Below are 20,734 nucleotides of genomic sequence, written 5' to 3'. Positions count from 1 at the left end.
TGAAACTCCAGGGCTTGCTTTAAAATTTTATTTTGCTTTTAATTAACAAAAAGAAGCGTAAGAAAGATAGGAGGGCAATGCCTAATTTCCTCTGCTCTCAGGGAGGCAGGGAGAGATACCATTCTGCAAATTCAAATGTAATAATTTGGTCAGCTGTTAAAACAGAAGTTCTTCAGGAACACTTGTTTTATGGGCAGTAAGGTATGTGTTAATATCTGTATCCATTACAGATGTACTCTGTTCTCTGATAACATAAGCCTATCCTTGAAAATGTGCTTTGAACAAAGGAGTCTTGTTAAGATTCTAAGACTTCAAGACAATCATTGCTGTGTTATCCTGTGAAAACAAACTCTCCAAGAAAGCTGAAATTGGCTGGGCGCGGTGGCTCATGCCTGTAATCCCAACACTTTGGGAGATCAAGGCAGGTGGATCACCTGATGTCAGGAGTTCGAGACCAGCCTGGCCAACATGGTAAAACCCCGTCTCTACTAAAAATACAAAAATTAGCCAGGTGTGGTGGCGGAAGCCTGTAATCCCAGCTACTTGGGAGACTGAGGCAGGAGAATCACTTGAACTCGGGAGGCGGAGGCTGCAGTGAGCTGAGATTGTGCCACAGCACTCCAGCCTGGGTGACAGAGTGGGACTCTGTCTCAAAAAAAAAAAAAAAAAAAAAAAAAAGAAAAGATATCTGAAATTCTGGCTGGCTGCTTTATTTAACCACCTGTTGCCCTGGTAATAATATTATCAATATTTCCTTTGTTTTTAAACTTATAAATACTCATAGGATTCCCTGTGGAAGAGGACTGTCGGCACTCTATCTTCTCCCACACGTTTAGCAATAAAATGACTGCAGATTTCTTAAACAAGGAGTGAGAGTCTTGTCTTATTTAATTATTACATCCCTACCTGCTACTATGTATTTGCCTGCTTCTTGTTATTCTCACTCCCTAAATATCAGTTCCACAAGGGCAGGGATTTTTGTCTGGCTTGTTAACTGCTGGGTCTGCAGGACATTAGATAGGCACCAGCAAACAGTAGATGCTCAATAAACATCTGCTAAATGAATCAATCAATGAAATAAAACTTTAGAGATTCTGGTAAGTGCCAGAAGGACAGTCTGACTTGGAGGTAAAAATGTGGGCATCCCATGGAGGGTAAGTTGTATTTCAAGTGCGAAGACCGGGATAAGATGACCTAGAGGGGATGCATGAGAAGAGAGAAAGGAGTCCCAGGGCTTTGCCCTGGGGAACCCCAGTATTTCAAGTTTTTGAGAAGTAGGAGAAGCCGGCCCAGGGAACTGAGCAGGAGGGGCCTGTGGAGGAAGAGGAAAAACAGAGAAGGTTTTTCTCCAGGGCCTGGAACATTTGACCTGTGGCCTCTCATACAGTCTCATTTGGTCTGTTATTTTCTCTCTCTTTTTTTTAAACCTATCTACACAGTTCTGTTTTTTTCTTTTCTTTTTGAGACAAGGTCTGGTTCTGTTACCCAGGCTGGAGTGCAGTGGCGTCATCGCAGACTGCAGCCTCAACCTCCTGGGCTCAAGCCATCCTCCCACCTCAGCCTCCCGAGTAGCTGGGACTACAGGCACACGCCACACCTGGCTAATTTTTAAAATTATTTGGAGAGACAGAGTTTTGCCACATTGTCCAGGTTGGTCTTGAATTCAAAGTCCTGGGCTCAAGCGATGCTCCCACCTGTGTCCTCAGTAGCTGGGACTACAGGTGTGCACCACTATACCTGGGTAATTTTTTTCGTTTTTGTTTTAGTAGCGGCAGGGTCCTGCTATGTTGCAGGTTGGTCTCAAACTCAAACTCCTAGCCTCAAGTGGTCCTCCCACGTCAGCCTCCCATGTAGCTGGGATTACAGGTGCACAATACTACTTATGCTAATTTTTCTAAGTTTTAGTAGAGATGGGGTCTCACCATGTGGCCCAGGCTGGTCTCAAGCTCCTGGTCTCAAGTGATCCTCCCACCTCGGCCTCCCAAAGTGCTGGGATTACAAGCATGAGCCGCCGCATCCAGCCTGGATTTACAACCTCTACTATATTCTCTTAATCACACAGCCTCTCAGACATTCTGTCACTCATACAGTCATTTTCTGTGTCATGGATTCCAGCCTTACTACAGTCTCCTTCTAACAGTTTCACACACACAATCATGTTTAACAGCCTGTCTCATTCAGTCAATATTGCCAATATTTTCTCTCACCAGTCAGTTCCTTACATATGCATGCACACTCACACAATCTCATGAAATGTTGAGCCACTCATTTGGCCTGTTACTTTCTCACATACACAAATAGTCACTGATTTATAGTCACCACTAACTAGTCTCTCATGAAGTTTCCCACACATGCACAAAAATCACCACCTCTCCTACCCTTTTCTCACTCAAGCCACTTTTTCACACACCCACGATCCCCGATTACAGCCTCTCCCACGAAGACATTCACACGCATACACAATCACACAGCATCTCAGACACCGTCGTCACCTAGTCTCACGTTTCTTCTCAGTCAGCTTCCAGCACCCTCAGTCCTTGATTTACAGCCTTTCATAAAGTCTCTTGCAAAGGGTTTTACCAATGGTATAATCAGTTTCTCAGCCACTGTCTGAGTCATCACTGTCCCTCAGTCAGCTTCTGATATACTCGGTCACTATTTCACAATCACCATTAGGCCCTTGATAAGTCACCTACAGTCACCCAGGCCCTGTCTCGGTCGTGCACACCGTCATTTTCTTCATATGGGAAGCTCAGCATGGACACACGTGCACAGCTTTACAAGTTTCTCACACACCGCCACGTGGTCACTTGCCGTGTCTCATTTGCTCAGCTCTTTTGCGTGGCCCCGGATTTATGGTTGCTTATGAACTCTTTCACAAACCCCCTGACGCTCTGACATCACTCAGTTGTCAAGTTCCTCTCCCACAGTTGCTAACTCCCAGTTACCGCTACTGCAAGTCTATCAATAGTTCCTTGCCCCTTTCCCTCGCATGCTCAGTGACGCGGTCTCTCGAGAACACCATGTCAGTGGCTCCGTCCGGCTCACTGTCATTTTCTCTCCCACTTCCTCACAGTTCCTGAACCTGTGGGACAGAATGTGGCAGTAACGGTAAATCGATTTGCCACTAGTTTCAGGTGTACACACACACACACGGCCTGTCACACTCTCCCAGTCACAGCCATTCGTTTTGTTTCTCAGTCTTTGCTACAGTCTCTCACGCCTGCTTTCGTACACACAGTTGCACCTTCTTGTGTCTTTGGTCCCAGTTGCTGGTTTGGTCTCATAGCCATTCTCTCTCGTACAATCAAGTTCGCACCCATACAGTCTTACAGCTTTAGCTGACACTACAGGCTCAAGTAGTTTTGTACATTGTCTATTTCTCAAACGTTGAGTCGCCTATAATGAGGTTTGTCACCTATACCATCTTTGCCACAATCCCTGACAACCTCTACTGTAGTTTCATGCCCACGTAGTCTCTCACATGCGGTTTGGGTCACTCAGTCTGTCTTGCTCACCATCAAACACTGATGGGGCTGCAGTCCCTACTCTCTTCTCGTAGATATTATTTTGTGCATACCATCACAGGTTCTTGTACAGTACCTTGACTACTCATCCAGGCTCAGTTGTTTTCTGAAACACGGCCGCGATTTCCCACATAGACACACCATCAAAAGTCTGTGGTCACAACTTCTGTACTCTCTCACACACAATCACAGCTTTCCACATCTCTGACACACACATGGTTACCAATATGCAGTCCCTACTACTGTTTCTTACACACGCCATCACACCATTTCTCTCACGATCAACCTCTGCCTCACACCCTCCACAGTCATGCTTGTCACACTCAGCTAGTCCTTACAACATCAGAGAAAAAGTGCCAGCAGCCTCCAGCATCACTTTGAAAAATATATATTTACAGGAACAATTCCCCATTCTCTGGGACTCTTTAGAAAAAAAAAAGGTCCATTTTGGGGAAGTAAAACAAACAGTGGAGACGAGTGTAGCACCGTCCCCCAAATCACCAACCCCCAGGTCCCGAGGCCTGGGCTGGGCCAGCACTAACAGGTGAGCCCAGGAGTCTTTTGAACCCACTCTCTCTTGCCTAGAATAGAGACAGGACAGGCTTTATGTCCCCCATTCCTCCCTCCCAACTCCAGGGACATTGAAAGGGTCCTTTGTACCCGCCCGCAGGAAATTGGGGGGCTGGGAGGGAGGGAACTGAAAATACACGTTTGGTATCAAAAATAAACACTTGGAGGGGGGAGGCGGCAGGAAGATTCCCCCCCAAATCCCTTCCTTCCCACCCACCCCACTAAATATAGGAAGAGATGACTCCCTCTCCCCTATTGAAAAGCCCCATTTAAAAATAGATTATACTATCAAAATGGCAGCGGGGGAGAGACAGGGAGACCTGGAGAACTGGCTGGAGGGGCCCCCCAGACGGGGACCACCGCCCAAAAAAACCCTCCATTGGGAGGAAACAGGCAGGACCCCAGGGAGGTTGGCAGACAAAGGAATGGCTTTTCAGGGGGAAGAAGAACAAAAGGGACATTCCTCCCTGGCCAAAGTTGGTTGAAAAAGGATAAGCTGTCTGAGAGAAAGGCTGGGGAGGTGGAAATTTCTATTCCAAGGGTGTGATTCTTCCTTGGCCAAGACTCCCAACCCATTAAATGGTACAAATTCTTCCTGGACCCCTGAGTATGGCCAGGAATAATAAAACAAAACAAACTAACTCTTCTACTCACATCTGAAAATGGAGACAGGGCTCCCTCATCTCCCCAAGGGCAGGCTGAGAAATAAAGAAAGAAAGGTCGTTCTCAAGCCAGACCCCGATTGTCTTGTGTTGGGGAAAAAAGTGGGGAGGTGGGGGAGATGTCCTAACCACCCTAAAAGGTTAGGTCAGGCTCCTCCCAGTGGCCTTCAAAAAATAAATAAATAAACCGCCCCTACCATTGATGTAGGAGACGTGTAAGGGCGGCCACTGGGGGACTGCCAGAAAACAGAGACGTTGTGGAAGCTGTGTGTTTTCTGTGGAGGAGATAATGAGAATTACTCTTGGGAGTAATTCTTCCCAAGGATCCCCACCCCACCACAATCAGAGCATGAGTCTTTCAGTTGAACTATGTTTCTCCTTGAGATGGCTGGCTGGAGAGAGCATGGATGGAGTGACCCCAGAAGGGGGGGGGGGGGGTGGTGGCGGTGGTGGTGGTAGTAGTCATGGCTTCTGGGGCCCTGGGGAGAGCACCACGGGGGTCGAGAGGCCATCCACGCTGATGGAAGGGATGTGCACCTGGGCGCTGCCACTGGATGGAAACTGGGGGTAAAAAGAGCGAGAGGTCACAGATGGGGGCCATTCTTGGGTCTGTCACCCTGTCCAAAATGGGGAAAGAGGATCCTACCTGGAAGGAGAGCTTGGCCGGGCTACGGGGTGCAATGGGACTCAGGGTGCTCCAGAAGTGAATGCTGGGAGGCAGCGAGCTGGGTGTCAGCAGCACCGGGGTCTGTGGGGAGAGGGTGGTCGGAGCTCAAGTGAGTAGAGAGTAGATGTGGGATGCTGGAAGGGACTTGGGCCTAGCCCCACCACAGATTTCCCACTCACACTCCCAGGGTCACTCCCCAAAGTGCACACACCTAGATGGTAACTACGGAGGCCATGCCTACGATCTCTCAAACTCCGTAGACACCCCCCGCTCCCTATTCCCGAGAGCCCACCCTCAGTTAGAGACCTCATTGGTCAAGACCACCCACAAGACCCTATCCAAATGCTGCTCTCAAACCTCTCAAGTCACCATCCAAACAGCTCAGGGTCAACTTCTAACTCATGTCCCACCCGTGAAATCCCATATGCAAATCCCAGACCAAAAAGCCCTGCTCAGGTTCCTTAAGCCACACCCCAACCCAGAAACAGTCCCACAGAAAGCCCCTTGGTCCCACCCACAAAAGTCCCCAGCCCTGCCCTTCACTAATCAAACCCCATCCCTCCAGTCCAGCGTCAGCCCAGTCAATCACACTCGAAGGCTCCACCCTCTTCAGGGACAACCACATTCGCCCTCCTCTGATTCCTGTTAGTCACCTGCCACATGCCAGTCCCATTGGGGTTGGCACCCACCCATCCCACACCTCCGCAGGCACTCACCAATGTATGTGTAGGAAGTAGGGACGGAGTTAGCGCCGGCCCAGGCGCCTGGAGGCCGGAGCCAGTTCCCGATCCTGGGGTCCGTTCGGGTCCTGGCCCACCTAGCAGGCTCGGGCTGAGTGGAAGCTCTAGGTCCCGGGGCTTCCGGCCCTTTTGTGGCTGGGAGATCTCAGGGCTGGAAGCCACGTGGCTGCCCGCCTGCCCTGCGGTGTCCATAACAACCGCGGGCAGCCGGGCTGGCACGCCCTCCTGTGGAGGGACTTCTGGCTCGGCCTTGGTAGTTTCCGGCACAAACCCTCTCTCCCTGGCAACTTCCAACTCTTCCTTGGGCCCTTCCACTTTCACTTCTGGGGGCAAAGCCCGGCCCAAACCTGGCTCCACATTCAGCTCTTCCGATTTCAGGTTTGGGGCCTCGGGCGGAGTCAGGATGACCTGGGAGAGGAGCAGGTACAAAGAGGGTAAGGATTGTTGGGGCCACAGGATTCTCCTGTGGGCTACCCAGTGATTTCCCCGGGAAAGTGGCACTTGGTACTGGGGGCATCAGAGCAGGTTCTCCAACAGGACATAGGACTTCATCAAGGAAGTAGGGCTTCCTCTGGGGCAAGTCCTCCTATGGGACAGGGGACTTGGGGTAAGACAACCTGAAGCAGGTAGGAATCTGAGGGATACCATCCTCATTCATTAAAACAGTGGTTCTCAAAAATTTACCTTCCTCTGAACCAGCAACATCTGCCTCATTTGGTAACAAGTTAAAAATACAAATTATTGGGCCCCTCCCCAGCCCCACATATTCAGAAACTCTGGGGGTGTGCCTGGCAATCTGTGGTTTAACAAGTCCTACAGGTGATTCTGATGAGCGCTAGAGTGTGAGAACTGGTGCATTAAACAAATATATTTCAGGCACCTACATGTTCGGCAGCTACTAACTTTAGCACAGTATTCTCCCCTTTCTGTCTCAGGATTTGTGTAGCTCTCTGCCCCATCCCTCCTTCTAAGAGGATGTCTGTGTTCTTCCTTCCACCATTATCTCCTTTAACAGGAGCACTATGTGTCTTCTACCAGCCTCCCTCATCATCCGGGGATTACACATCCGTCCTCTTTACTGCCTCCTCTTACTGGATTTCTATATTCCAGTCCTTACCTGCAGAGGCAAGCCGGCTTCCTCAGCCTCCAGGCAGGCCTCCAAGGGGCTTGGACTGGTGCTCCTGCTCCCCGAGGGGGGCGCTGCTGCTCCTGCAGGAGCTGCATTGGGGAGCACCACAGCAGGCCGAGGATGAGGGGGTGGCTGTGGCTGCAGAGACTGGATGGTGAAGGTGGAATAGAGGCCCGAACGCATGTACTCGTTCCGGCTGCTGCGTGCCAAACCACCCGGGCCTGCCATTCCTGCACCCTTGGGTGTGCCTGGCTTTCCAGAGGCAGTGTCCCCTGGGGTGGCATGTACAGCAGCAGGGGCCACATTTGGCATGGCGGAGGTAACAGACACCTCTGGCTGGGGCGGGCAGTCCTCAGTGGAGCACCCTGCGACCTCAGGATAGGACACAAACTTGTAGACGAACTTCTGGCCGCTCACCTTGCGGATGATGTTCTAGAAAGGGAGGAGAGGAACAGAGGGCCTGAGAGGAAAGGGGCAGGCTGGAGGCAGGGTGTGTGTATGTCGGGGTGGAGTGGTGTTTCTCTTCTCCTAGTGGCTCTCTTCCCACTTGCCCCTCTCTGGCTTTCCTGTCCCTCCTCTGTAAGTTCCCCTCTCAGCCTGTCAGCCCATTTCCTCTCCCGTTGGTTTCTACCTCTTTCCTCTCCCCCTAGATTCCCCTTATCTATACCCCTCCCTAGTTCCTCCCCTTTCTCTCTTCTCTCCACAACAATTCTTTCTTTAAGCCCCTTCCCATCCACCCCTTTCCAAGCCTCCCTCTGTCACTCTCCAGGTCTATCTATCTGATTTTCCCACCCCCTCCACACTGTGGCTCCTCTTCACAATGGGGCCCGTGAAGGGAAGGTAGTAGGTGTGGGAGCAAGTCTTCTTGGCTCCAAGAACCAGGGGTTCACAGGCCAGGCCTTGTGGGTGACTGTCAGGACACAGTTTTGGAGACTAGCAAATGCAGTAAGACAAGAAAATGAAGTAACTGATATAAATGTTGGAAGAAAGTAAATTAATATAGATGGATGGGGCGATGAATTATTAATACAGAGGATTATTTGAAGCTAATGACACAGAAGTGGAATAGGGCAAGGTCACTGCAGAGGAGAGGGCGAGGAGGCCTCATTATTAATACCACTATGGAGGTTGAAGCTAAAGCGGTAAGAAAATGAAGTAACTAACAGCAATTAGACAAGAATATTAAAAATACTGGTATAAATATTGGGAGAGGGCCTATATCAAGGCTGGCTTGGGTGGGTCACAGAGCATGTTTGGGGTTTTTCAGGTCTGGTGGGTCTCAGAGATGACCTAGTGTTCCCAGAGGGCACAGTGAGGGAGCCTCATTACTAATATTGTTCTGGAGGGTTGAGCTCAAGGAATAAAATATGAAAATGGAATAAATGCCATAAACTATGAAGGGTATGCAGCATAGGTCCAGGGCTGTTCTGGGGGGCACGGGCAAGAGGAGTGTGGGAGCACTAGGGCATTCTGCGGAAGTCTTAGTGCTGGTCAGATATGTCACAGGGTGGGCCCGTGTTTCTCAAAAGAGGAACAAAAAGGGATATTCATGAATATTGTTTGGAAGTTTCAGCAGGAGGAATAAGAAGATGAAATAACTTGTATAAATATTGGGGGGAGGGGAAACCCAGCAGTGGCCTGGGGGTCTGAGAGGGCAGAATGGGGGAAATTTTAAATTTTAGCTGTAGGAATAAGATAATGAAAACAATTGATATAAATATTGGGGTAGACCAGTGCTGCTCTGGGAATTTAAGAAGATAGGGTGTGGAAGCTGGTACTAAACATGTTGTTGCAGAGGTTTTAGCTTAAGGAATAAGAGAAGAAAATAATTGGTTAAAAATGTTGGGGTCCCAGAGGACAAAGTAAGCAAAAGCTGGTATAATACTGTCAGGGAGGTTTTGATTCTAGGAATATGAAATATTCTGGAATAAGAGAAGACTATGAAATAACTAGGGAAGCCCAGCACTGGTCTAGGGCTTCCAGAGGACAGAATGAGGACCAACCATTATTAACCATGTTTTCAAAATGTTGGCTATAGGAATATGACACGAAAATGAAATGTGCATGGCAGGGCAGCATCACTTTGGGGATCTCAGAGTGGGAGTAGGAGTCAGTATTAATAATGCAATGATGGTTTTTGCCAAAGCAGTAAGACAAGAAAGTAGGTGAGATAGTGCTTAGGGGCCCAATACTGGCCTGACGGTACCAATGGATGGGTTAAAAACTGATAAATGTTAACATTGTTTTCAAAGTCATAGCTATGGCAATCAAAACAAAATAAAATCTCTGATATAAATGTTAGGGGGGGTCCCAGCCCTGGTCTGAGAGACTGTACCTTGTCATAGTAGTACCGCAAGGCCCGGCTGAGCTTGTCGTAATTCATGTTGGTCTTGTTCTTGCGTAGCCCCCACAGCCGGGCCACCTCCTCTGCATCCACCAGCTTGAATTCACCACCATCCCGTGAAGTCCAGGAGATGATGTGGCCATTGCCTTGCTCTCTCAGCAGCTGCAGCAGAAACTGCCACAGCGTCACAGATGGGTCCATCGCTGGGGGAGTGCTCACGCCATCCCAGGGGTACCTGGAGAGCAAACAGCTGAGTTGAGAGGCTGTCGACATAGGAGGGGCAGAGGTCAGGGGGAGGAGGATTCCTTTTTTTGTCATCTTTTCTCCATCTCTGTCCTCAAACCCTACCATCATTCCCTAAACATTCCCAGACTAACTTCTAGCTCCCCAGTCCAGCTTGGGATGCTCCCTGTGATGGGATACAACTCATGAGTATCTTAGGATGGTGTGAATGTATTTTGCCTGTGGGACAAATGTGAATCTGTGGCGGTCAGAGGGCACACTGTGGTAGGCCAGATGATGCCACCCCTGCTCCACATCCTAATCCTTGGAACCTGTATGTTATTTATACTACGTAGCAGAAAAGAACTTTGCAGATGAAATTAAGGTTACAAACCTTAAGACAGGGAGATTATTTCTGGATTATTTGATTAAATTCAATCTAATCATATGAGCTCTGAAAAGCAGATGATGAAGAAAGAAAGGTAGCTCAGAGATGTGATGACAGAAGAGGCAGGGGAGATTCAAAATGTGAGAGGGACTCAACCTGCCATTGTTGGCTTTGAAGATGGAGGAAGGGGGCTCAGAGCCAAGGACTGTGGGCAGCCTCTTAAAGCTGGGAATGGCTATCAGCTGACAGACAGTAAAGAAACAGGGAATTCAGTCCTACGACCTCAAGGAATTGGATTCTGCCAACAACTTGAATGAGCAGGAAATGGATTTTCCCCTAGAGCCTCCAGAAGGAACACAACCCTGCCAATACCTTGATTTCAGCCCACTGAGACCAGTGTGGGACTTCTGACCTATAACAATTTTTTTTTTTTTCTGTGGACTCTCAAAATTCTCCTCAGGTCAACAGGTATAACAGGTATAAATATAACTCATTATTAAAAAAAAAAATTTTTTTTTTTTGAGACAGAGTCTCGCTCTGTCACCCAGGCTGGAGTGCAGTGGCACCATTTTGGCTCACTGCAAGCTCCACCTCCCGGGTTCACGCCATTCTCCTGCCTCAGCCTCCCGAGTAGCTGGGACTACAGGTGCCCGTCACCACGCCTGGCTAGTTTTTTTTGTATTTTCAGTACAGACGGGGTTTCACCGTGTTAGGCAGGATGGTCTCAAACTCCCAATCTTGTGATCCACCCGCCTTGGCCTCCCAAAGTGCTGGGATTACAGGCGTGAGCCATTGCACCCAGCCACAAATATGTTATTTTAAGCAGCTAAATTTGTGATAATTTATTACAGCAAGAATAGAAAATTAGTTCCATCCCCCTTATTTGAGTGTTATCTGTATCTTCTACCACATAAATGTTAAGTTTTTCAGGTTTTTTTGCCAGAGCCTTGCAAAGGCTGCTCACTCCACGTGGGGCTTCCTTCTTCTGCCTAGCAGTCTTTCTCATCTTTCAAATTCCACCTTGAAGGTCCTTTCCTTTATGAAGCCGTCCTAAAACTGAACGCCTGATCTCTCTGTCCTGTTACTATCCCTGAATGTTCTCTTTGTTTTTTTTTTTTTTTTTTGAGATGGAGTCTCTCTCTGTCGCCCAGGCTGGAGGGCAGCGTAGTGGCACAATCTTGACTCACTGCAACCTCTGCCTCCCAGGTTCAAGTGAGTCTCGTGCCTCAGCTTCCCGCATAGCTGGGATTACAGGTACCCACCACCACGACCGGCTAATTATTGTATTTTTAGTAGAGACATGGTTTCACCATGTTGGCCAGGCTGGTCTTGAACTCCTGACCTCAAGTGATCCACCCACCTCCCACCTTGACCTTCCAAAGTGCTGGGATTACAGGTGCGAGACACCATGCTCGGCTCTGAATGTTCTCTTTCTCGATGACAGCAATAATTAATATCTATTGAGAGCTTAATACACATCAGGCACTGTTCTAACCAGAGGCAATATGACCTGCTGGACAACTGCCCAGGCACTAGGGCCAGACTGCCAGTGTTTGAATCCTGGTTCTGCCACTTATTAGCTGTGTGACCCTGTGCATATTCTTTTTCTTTTCTTTTTAGAAATGGGGTCTCACTACGTTGCCCAGGCTGTTCTTGAACTCCCAGGCTCAAGCAATCCTCTCTCCCTGGCCTCCTAAAGTGCTAGGATTATAGGCATGAGGCACCACGCTTGGCTGATATTCTTTAACCTCTTTGTACCTCAATTTTCTCATGTGTAAAACAGGGATAATGATATGCCCATTGCTAAAATGGGGATAACAATACCTAGTTCATAGAGATATTGTATAGATTAAATATTATATGCCTGAGGTATATGATAAGCTCTAAATATTAGTTTCTGATTTGTTCATAGTCCCTTATCTGCTATTCCAAAATCCAAAATGCTCTAAAAGCAGAAAGCTTCTTATACCTCTTTTGGCAGCAAAACCTGATTTGAAATGAAACAAGGCCCTTTCTGGTCTTTATTGATTCTCACTTAGTGTGAGAGTGTTCATACATTTTGCTGCATAAATATGAACACAGCCGACTGCAGAGCTTACTAAGAGGTGTTATGTAACATCGTATATGCATCATGTTACCTTTCTGAAATCTGAAGAAATTGAAATTCTGAAACGCATCTGGCACCAGGGGTTTTGGATAAGGGCATGTACACCTGTACTGTTATATTTTTTTAATGGGCATTGACTCATTTATCCCTTATCACGCCTCTGAGAAGTAGGTAGTCTTACTGTCATTAATTTACAAATGAGGCAGCGGAGGCACAAATGTCTACGTACCTTCCACAGTCCACAAGTGGCAGAGCCAGCATTTGGAGCCAGGCAGTCAGGTTCCAGTTGGCTAAGCATCTCGCCATTAGACTAAATGGCCCCTCACACCAACTGCTCCCTCTTAGCATGTCCCTCAAAGAACAGGATCCTCCCTGTCACCCCATTACTGCTTTCTTTCCTGAGAGCAAACTGGAAATAAACATGAGCTTCCTGTTCAATTATACAAGTCACAAAGCCATGAAGTGTCCGATTAGAGAGTCCTGTCACCAGAGACCTCACTGAATTTGTTTTGCAGGCAGGCTTGTTTCAAAAGCCCAAAGAGTTCAGAGTGACTCCTGGTGGCAAAGACAGGCAATTTTACCAGTTCCTCTTTCAGCTGCAACAGCACCTATCAGCTGAGTGAAAGGTCACGGTGGGCTTCCAGCTTCAATAGCACATACGGCTTTGTATTTTGTCATTTCTCCCACTTGACCCCTCATAAGAGTTCTAGCAATCTGCCTTGCTTGGATATGTTTACTTCTTTCCATCTCCTTCACTTAGCAAGCTTTTGGTGAGTGGGCCAGGTGCTGCGGATACAGCCGAGAACGAAACAGACAACAATGCCTGCTCCAGAGGAGCTCACATCTTAGCAGGGAAGGCAGGTGAGAAACAAGGCAAACGTGTACAAGAGTGCGTCGAATGGTGGGAAGGGTTATGAGAAAAGAAATCAAGCAGGGGAGAGTTGTTCCTTTCACATGGAGAGTCAGGGGAGAGTAGTCACCAACGAGGGGACAACTGGGCAGAGACCTGAAGGAAGTGAAGGAACTGGGCTCGTGAGTATCTGAGAGCAGCGAGCCAGGTGGAAGTGGCAGCCAGTGTGAAGGGCCCAAGGCTGGAGACTGGTAGGTGACAGGGGGAGAGGAGGCCGGCACGGGTTGGAGGGAGAGCAGGGAGGCAGCGGGAGAGGTGAACAGAGTGATGGGGGCCAGACTGAGCCAGGCTTTTTCGAGCGCTGTCAGGACGTTGAGTGAGACAGGAGCCACGAGAGGGTTGTGAACAGAGGGATGACAGGCTGTGACTGAGATTTTAACAGGATCCCCCTGGCGGCTGTGAGGAGAATAGACTATCGGGGCTGAAGAGGCCACTGCGGTAGACGATGGTGGTAGCAGTGGGGCTGGCGAGAAGTGGCTGGGTTCTGGAGAAAGCCTGAACACAAAATAGGTCTTGCTGACAGATAGCATGCCTGGGGGAGGTGAGAGAAGGGTCCAGGGTGAGTCTAGGTTTGTGGCCTAATTACCCACAAGGACAGCATTGTGGTCAGCTGAGGTGGGAGCCTCGCAGGAGAGTAAGTTTTGAGGAGGGTCATGCCAGTTTTGGAGATGGTCAGTTTCAGAGGCCTGTCAGACACCTACGGGTATGCTATGAATACATTTTAATAATTTAAAAATGCAAGCCAGGCATACGATGCTTACCATGTGCTGCACACTCTTTGAATCATTTAACTCACTGAATCCTCAAACCACCATTAAAGGGTGGGAATTACCATTTCCTCCATTTTCCACATGAGGCAATGGAGGTACAGAAAAGTAACCTGCCCAAGTCACACAGCTGGAAGTCGGCAGAGCCGGAATTCAAAACATAAGTGGTATGGCTCTAGCGAGCAATCCTAGCCACCTTACACCACCAGTGCTCCATGAAGAGAAACAGAGAAGGCTAAGATCCTAGAGAGTGACAGGAATGCTGTTTTACACAGGGTGTGCAAGGAGTTCTTCCCCAAGGAAGTGACACCTGGCCTGAAGCAGGGGAGGTAGCAAGCCAGGCTGCCCGCTGTGGGGGAGGGCCTCCAGGCGGAGTGAACGGCGTGTACAAAGGCTCTGAGGCAGCCACCCTGAACTATCTACCGTTCCGAGACAGTTCCAACCTCTGAGGGTAAGCACGGGCTGCTCTCCCCTCAGGGAGAGCTCTTGCCTCACTTCATGGACTCAATTACACAATCATCGCGTTCCAGGAAGAATTCATTCTTCCTCTGCGTGATCGAAGGTGCCAAATAACCTGCCTGCTCTTGCAAATCTGTTCTTTCTGGGTCTTCAGCCTTATGTTCCTCTGCCCCTGTTCTGGCTATTCTGGCTCAAGGTTACCTTGGGCAAGTTACTCAGCCTCTCTGTGCCTGTTTCCTCATCTGTAAAATGGGGATATTTTACTCTCAAAGTCAAATATTCTCAAAAGTACACGCACCCTCCAAGGCTTCTGTGAGCATTAAATGTGTCAATTCTGTAAAATACTTCTGTAAAAGACTTAAGGAGGGATTGACTTTTTTTTTTTTTTTTTTACAAGTACTATTTTTTTTTTTTTTGAGATGGAGTCTGGCTCTGTCGCCCAGGCTGGAGTGCAGTGGCCGGATCTCAGCTCACTGCAAGCTCCGCCTCCAGGGTTTATGCCATTCTCCTGCCTCAGCCTCCCGAGTAGCTGGGACTACAGGCGCCCGCCACCTCGCCCGGCTAGTTTTTTTTTTGTATTTTTTAGTAGAGACGGGGTTTCACCGTGTTAGCCAGGATGGTCTCGATCTCCTGACCTCGTGATCCGCCCGTCTCGGCCTCCCAAAGTGCTGGGATTACAGGCTTGAGCCACGACGCCCGGCCTACAAGTACTATTGTTAGGAAATTCTTTTTTATACATGTGCCTTTGTATAGCATATTCCAAGCACCATAGTGTAACAATGAAACTTTACTGAAATAACACTACCCAGGTACAACAAAATCAAATCACTCTTAGAAACATCTTTTACGCCTGTGCCTTTAGGAGAGTGTATTACACACACCACAGTGGTTATTTTTATTTATTTATTTATTTCAGAGACAGGGATCTCACTATGTTGCCCAGGCTGGCCTGGAACTCCTGGGCTCAAGTAATCCTTCCACCTCAGCCTCTGTGTCCAGTTACACACCACAGTTTTGTGAACACATTCTTTCAATGCAACAATACAGTCCTTATTCACATATACAACTAGCACTCTTAGAAACAGCTTTCATACCTGTGCCTTCACAGAGCATATTACATACCTCAGTTTTGTGAACACATCCTTTTGAAAAGGAGGAAAATCCTTATTCATATATAAACTGGCATTCTTAGAAACATCTTTGATACATGTATCTTTTGCACTGCATTCCAGGCACCACCGTGTGGTAAACATCCTTTGGGGGTTGGTATTTGAACAAAAAAGTGCCTCTGATGTGTGGTAGATACTCCACAGATACTAGCTATTAGCTAGTGTGTCATCCTTCTCCCCCTGCCCCTGCAATCCTATCCTATGTGTCACCTCGGCCTGCACTATCTGGCTCCAATCACCTGTGTGACCTCACCTTCTGCCCCTCCCTGCACTCTGCTCCAGCCACACTGGCCACCTTGATGTTCCTTGAACGTGGCAGGCACCATCGCACCTCAGGGCCTTTGCACTGGCGCTTCCTTCTGCCTGGTATGCTCTTCCCCTAGACATTAAGGCTCCCTCCCTCTCCACCGTGAGGCCCTAATTCAAGAGTCATCTTCCCTGTGCCTAAGATTTCAACCACTCCCCAAGACTCGATTCCTACCTGCCCTATTTCATTATTTCTTCTCAGCATTTGTCTGTTATGCTAATTTAACTTATTTATTTTGTTCACATAGTCTGTCTCCCTAATTTGGTTTTTTTTTTTTTTTTTTTTTTTTTTTTTTGCTGGAATTTTCACTCTGTCACCCAGGCTGGAGTGCAGTGGTGCAATCTTGGCTCACTGCAACCTCCGCCTCCTGGGTTCAAGCAATTCTCCTGCCTCAGCCTCCCAAGTAACTGGGATAACAGGCGCACGCCACCATGCCCAGCTAATTTTTTGTATTTTAGTAGAGACGGGGTTTCACCGTGATGCCCAGGCTGGTTTCGAACTCCTGAGCCCAGGCAATCCGCCCACCTCGGCCTCCCAAAGTGCTAGGATTACAGGCGTGAGCCACCGCGCCCGGCCTCCCCAACTTTAATAAATGTCTGCTCCACAAGCACAGATATTTCGGCCTGTTTTGTTCCTTGCCATATTCCAGCACCTGGAAGAGTGCCTGGTACTCACGAGGGGCTCAGTAAAGGTTGGTTGCATGAACAGTCCCAACTAACTAGCCCTCATATCCCTTCTTCTTCCCCATCTGACCCCTATGCTGGTGTCTGAAATTATCTTTTTCCCATTTATTCATGGGATAAATTCTTATTGAGCATTTGCTGTTTACCTGGTACATTTTCAGTTGCTGGAGACATAGCAGTGAATGAGCAGACAAAAACTGAGTCCTCATGGGACTCACATTCTAATGTGGAGAGACAGACAACAAACAACCCACACAGTGTGTCAGACAGTGATAAAGGGCAATGGGACAAAGCAGGGACCTGGCTTAAGCCCTGCTGGGTGTGCAGCTTCAGATGGCCAGGGAGGGGTTGACTTTTTTTGTTTTTACAAGTAGCATTGTTAGGAACTTCTTCTTTATACATGTGCCTTCGTATAGTATATTCCAAGCACCATGGTGTGACAATCAATCTTTACTGAAATAACACTACCCAGGTACAACAAAATCAAATTACTCTTAGAAACATCTCTTATGCCTGTGCCTTTAGGAGAGTGTATTACACACACCACAGTGGTTGTTTTTTGGTTTTTATTCAGAGACAGGGATCTCACTATGTTGCCCAGGCTGGCCTGGAACTTCTGGGTTCAAGTGATCCTCCCACCTCGGCCTCCAGAGTAGTTGGGACTATAGGTGCACACCCGTGCCCAGCTACACATCACAGTTTTGTGAACACATTCTTTCAATGCAACAACACAGTCCTTATTCACATATACAACTAGCACTCTTAGAAACAGCTTTTATATTTGTAACTTTACAGAGCATATTACATACCTCAGTCTTGTGAACACATCCTTTTGAAAAGGAGGAAAATCCTTACTCATATATAAACTGGCATTCTTAGAAACATCTTTGATACATGTATCTTTTTATACTGCATTCCACGCACCACAGTGTGGTAAACATCCTTTGGGGGTTGGTATTTGAACAGAGTGCTGAAAGGAACCATGCAGAGATCCGGGGGGTGGTGTTCAAGGCACGAAGAACAGCCAATGCAAAGGCCCTGAGGCTGGCCCATGCCTGCTATATTTGAGGAGCTGTGTGGTGGAGCCAGTGTGGTTGGAGCACAGTAAGGGGGTGGGAAGGTATAGGCGGTAATGCTAGAAAGGTTACTTGTTTCACCATTAATTCACAGGTAATATTTATTTACACTGGAGGGGATTCTAGTTCTGATCCCCCATTTCACAAATGAAGAAAAAGGTACAGAGAGGAAGTGGTTAAATCACAGATCGAAGGTCACACAGCTGCTGGGATTGGGGGGTGGGTGGGTGCTGAGAGAAGGTGGGGAATGAAGACCACTCTGCAGGCAGAGGGAACAGCAAGAACAAAAGCTTGGAGGTGGGAACTAATTTGGTTTTTAAGGACTGAGGCCTCACGTGGGGTGGGATGCGGTCTAAGAGGGGAGCCTCAAAAATTATCCTGTGTCCTGAGTACTTCCTGGGCCACCTTTGAGTAAGGAATTTAACCTCCCTATGGCCCAGCTCGCTCACTACCTATCTCATGGGGATGTGGTGAGGATTAAAGGAACTCATTCATATGAAACACTCTGCCTGATACACAGCAGGTGCTCAATAAACGCTAGCTCCTACTGGCATTACCATCATCACTGGTGCTAATGTATTCACTTATAGTGAGGCAGAACGTCTTTGTGGTTACTAGTGTGGTCAGGCTGACCCACTAGTAAGAGGTGAGGGACAGGCAAGGCCATACACTGCTCCACAAGGAAAAGAGGATCAGTACGTTCTCTTCTGGGAAGGGGAAAAAAAATAAGGAAATTGAAAGTACACGGCCGACCTTCCCCCAATTACAAAGCACTGGACTCACGGGAGGGTATGCGGGGGACTGTGCAAGCATACAGAGGTGTGGGGGAGGAAGGCCAATGAACAGATCCACTGCAAAGGGAAGGGGTGATGAGGCTCATCGCCTGAGGGGAAGGGGAGTAGAAAACCTTACAGACTCCTGCACCACAGTGAAGGGAGAGAAAAGCCATCACACAGACTGATTCAAAGCAGACAGGGAAAAGGCTATGGACTGAGCTACTGAAAATAGGGAGATATAAAGCACTAAACTGATCCACTATTAAAAATAAGAGAGAACCCCAAGGGCTAGAGTGACAATCTACGAAAAAGAGAGGGCAGATAGGGCAATGGACTGATAGCTAAAGGGACGTGAATCCAAACATGAAGACTGATCCACTATAAAATGGTGGTGGTGGTGGGGGCGGGGGGGAGGTGGTTCTGAAAAAAGCCATGGACTGATGCATTGGTGGACTGGAGGAGGCAGGAATACAAACTCAGGTAGACTCACTGTTAAAGAGGGATGCGGAGGGGTGCGGCGCCACGGATTGATTTCGCTACAATGTACAGGAGGGGTGGAATAAACAAGGCCACGAACGGGTCTTCTGAAAGTTGAGGCTAGGAGAAATCCAAACACTCAGATACACCTACTATTAAGGGGGCTGAACACTGTCACAGGCTGGCTCCCTGTAAGTGGGGGTGGGTGGGGGGCGGGGGGGGGTAGGGGGAAAGCCTATGGACGAGTCCACCCTAAGTTGGCGTGGGGAAAAACATAAGCACGCAGACCGATCCATTACACAACGGGAGGGGGAGGTTAGGCCACGGTCAGATCCACTACAAGGGACGAAGGGCTTGAGCAATGCCACACGCAGGTCCACCAGCCGTGGTGGTGGCGGCGGGGAGTCGAACACCAGCAGGCCACCGGCCAAGCCACATCCTTTGCGCGGGGGCGGGAAGGATACGTGGGGTCACGGACGGGGCCCTCCACCCTCCAGGCCCAGAGCTCACCTGTGTGTAGCGTGGCGGTGGCGTTGGCAATGTTGGCAGCTCCGGGGGGCGGGGGCTCCATACGCGGCCCCACCGCCCCCCAGGCCTGGGTTCCGAGGCGGCGGTGGCGGTGGTGGTGGCGGTGGCGGCGGCGGCGGCGGCAGCACCTAGAAGCCGCCCCTGCGTTTCCCTACAGCTCACGTGGGCCCGGGGAGGAGGAGCCCGGTGTCCCGCCGCTCGCTGATTGGCCAAAGCGCTATTAATCGGCCGCAAGGCCTCGAGGGGTTGGGGGACGGGCCCTTCCCCACAGAGCTGTGCCGTGATTGGCCTAAGGGGAAATGATGGAACGCTCACGGCCCCTGGAGTCCCGAGGAGGCGCGTTCGGCCTTCCCGGTGCTCTACGCCGATTGGCTCAAGGACTGACGGACTGTGAGCAACTGACGAGGCTCGGGGCGTGTGTGTAGGGGGCGGGGGGCTGCCTCACACTGATTGGCTTACATGGGATTGATGGAAGACAGCCTCCAAGGACGGGGGTGGGTAGCCCTGTTTTTCTCTGATTGGCGGATGAGGGACTCCTAGACCCCTGCCAAAACACCAAGGGGGTGGTGCCGCACGCCACGCTGCTCAGCGGAAGCAGGACTTGTATAGAAATGGGCGTAGCAGTCGGCGGGAGTGGGTCGGGCTGGGCTCCGCGTAGGCGGGCAGGGCAATTCTTTGGTTAGAGAAGACCATAGAGCTAGGTAGAAGACGAATTTAGAACACAGCGGCGGTAGGAGGGCAGGATGGCTGTCAGGCACACGAAGGAGCATTGAGTGGCAGAAACGAAATGCCTTCAGAGGGCAGGGTTGAACTGTGGCCAGAGTTAAAAAGGGGAGGAACCTGGCTCTGCGTTGATTGGCGGAGGCTGGACTCAACCTAGAATAGGGGCCGGACTAGGGAGAGCGGGATCCAGCTCCGTGCCTATTGGAAGCTGGAACCACTTACAATAGCAGGGGCTAGGACAAGGTAGGGCTGAGATGGATTTAGGGTAACGATTGGGTGTGTGAAAGGGTAAACCTTAGGGCCCTTTGATTGTTGTGGGAATGAACAAACCTCCACCATGAATTGGCCCATTCTCTATGGCAATTCAAAGGGTGGTGTCTAGGAAAAGGAATGGAAGGGTGAGGTGGGGGCCCAGGTTGCCAAAATGACAGGAGAGAGGGCAGTGCACAAGGTCAACTGGCAAATGCTGCCAGGCAACAGGCTGGAGGCAGGACTGTTGGGGC

General features: G+C 49.2%; 2 protein-coding genes across 3 annotated transcripts in view; both read right to left on the bottom strand.

Moving 5' to 3' along the window:
* Positions 1-20,734, bottom strand: part of ZNF41 (zinc finger protein 41) — a 349,729-nt gene that overhangs the window by 195,782 nt on the left and 133,213 nt on the right.
* ELK1 (ETS transcription factor ELK1) lies at positions 3,900-19,688 on the bottom strand. 2 transcript variants are annotated; one of them, XM_031660945.1, is made up of 7 exons: positions 19,491-19,683; positions 18,994-19,100; positions 9,631-9,874; positions 7,284-7,727; positions 6,143-6,574; positions 5,406-5,507; positions 3,900-5,320 (listed from the first exon to the last, which is right to left on the bottom strand). In XM_031660945.1, the coding sequence occupies exons 3-7, from the start codon at positions 9,838-9,840 to the stop codon at positions 5,222-5,224; spliced, it is 1,287 nt and encodes a 428-aa protein (XP_031516805.1). In that variant the 5' UTR covers positions 9,841-9,874; positions 18,994-19,100; positions 19,491-19,683; the 3' UTR covers positions 3,900-5,221. The 2 variants fall into 2 exon arrangements, with proteins under 2 accessions (XP_031516805.1, XP_003917692.1); XM_003917643.4 differs by lacking the exon at positions 18,994-19,100 and having other exon boundaries at positions 19,491-19,688.

This window comes from Papio anubis, chromosome X (assembly GCF_008728515.1).
Source record: "Papio anubis isolate 15944 chromosome X, Panubis1.0, whole genome shotgun sequence".
NCBI classification, from domain to species: Eukaryota; Metazoa; Chordata; class Mammalia; order Primates; family Cercopithecidae; genus Papio; species Papio anubis.
The sequence above is the reverse complement of the archived record's forward strand: the minus strand, read 5'-3'. Positions and strand labels throughout refer to the sequence as shown.

Coding starts and splice junctions, on each gene's coding strand:
- ELK1 (XM_003917643.4), bottom strand. CDS start 9,840: ATGGACCCATCTGTGACGCTGTGGCAGTTTCTGCTGCAGCTGCTGAGA. Junction 7,728..9,630: donor TGCGGTACTACTATGACAAG/GTACAGTCTCTC, acceptor CTCCCTTTCTAG/AACATCATCCGCAAGGTGAG. Junction 5,321..5,405: donor CGGCCAAGCTCTCCTTCCAG/GTAGGATCCTCT, acceptor TTTTACCCCCAG/TTTCCATCCAGTGGCAGCGC.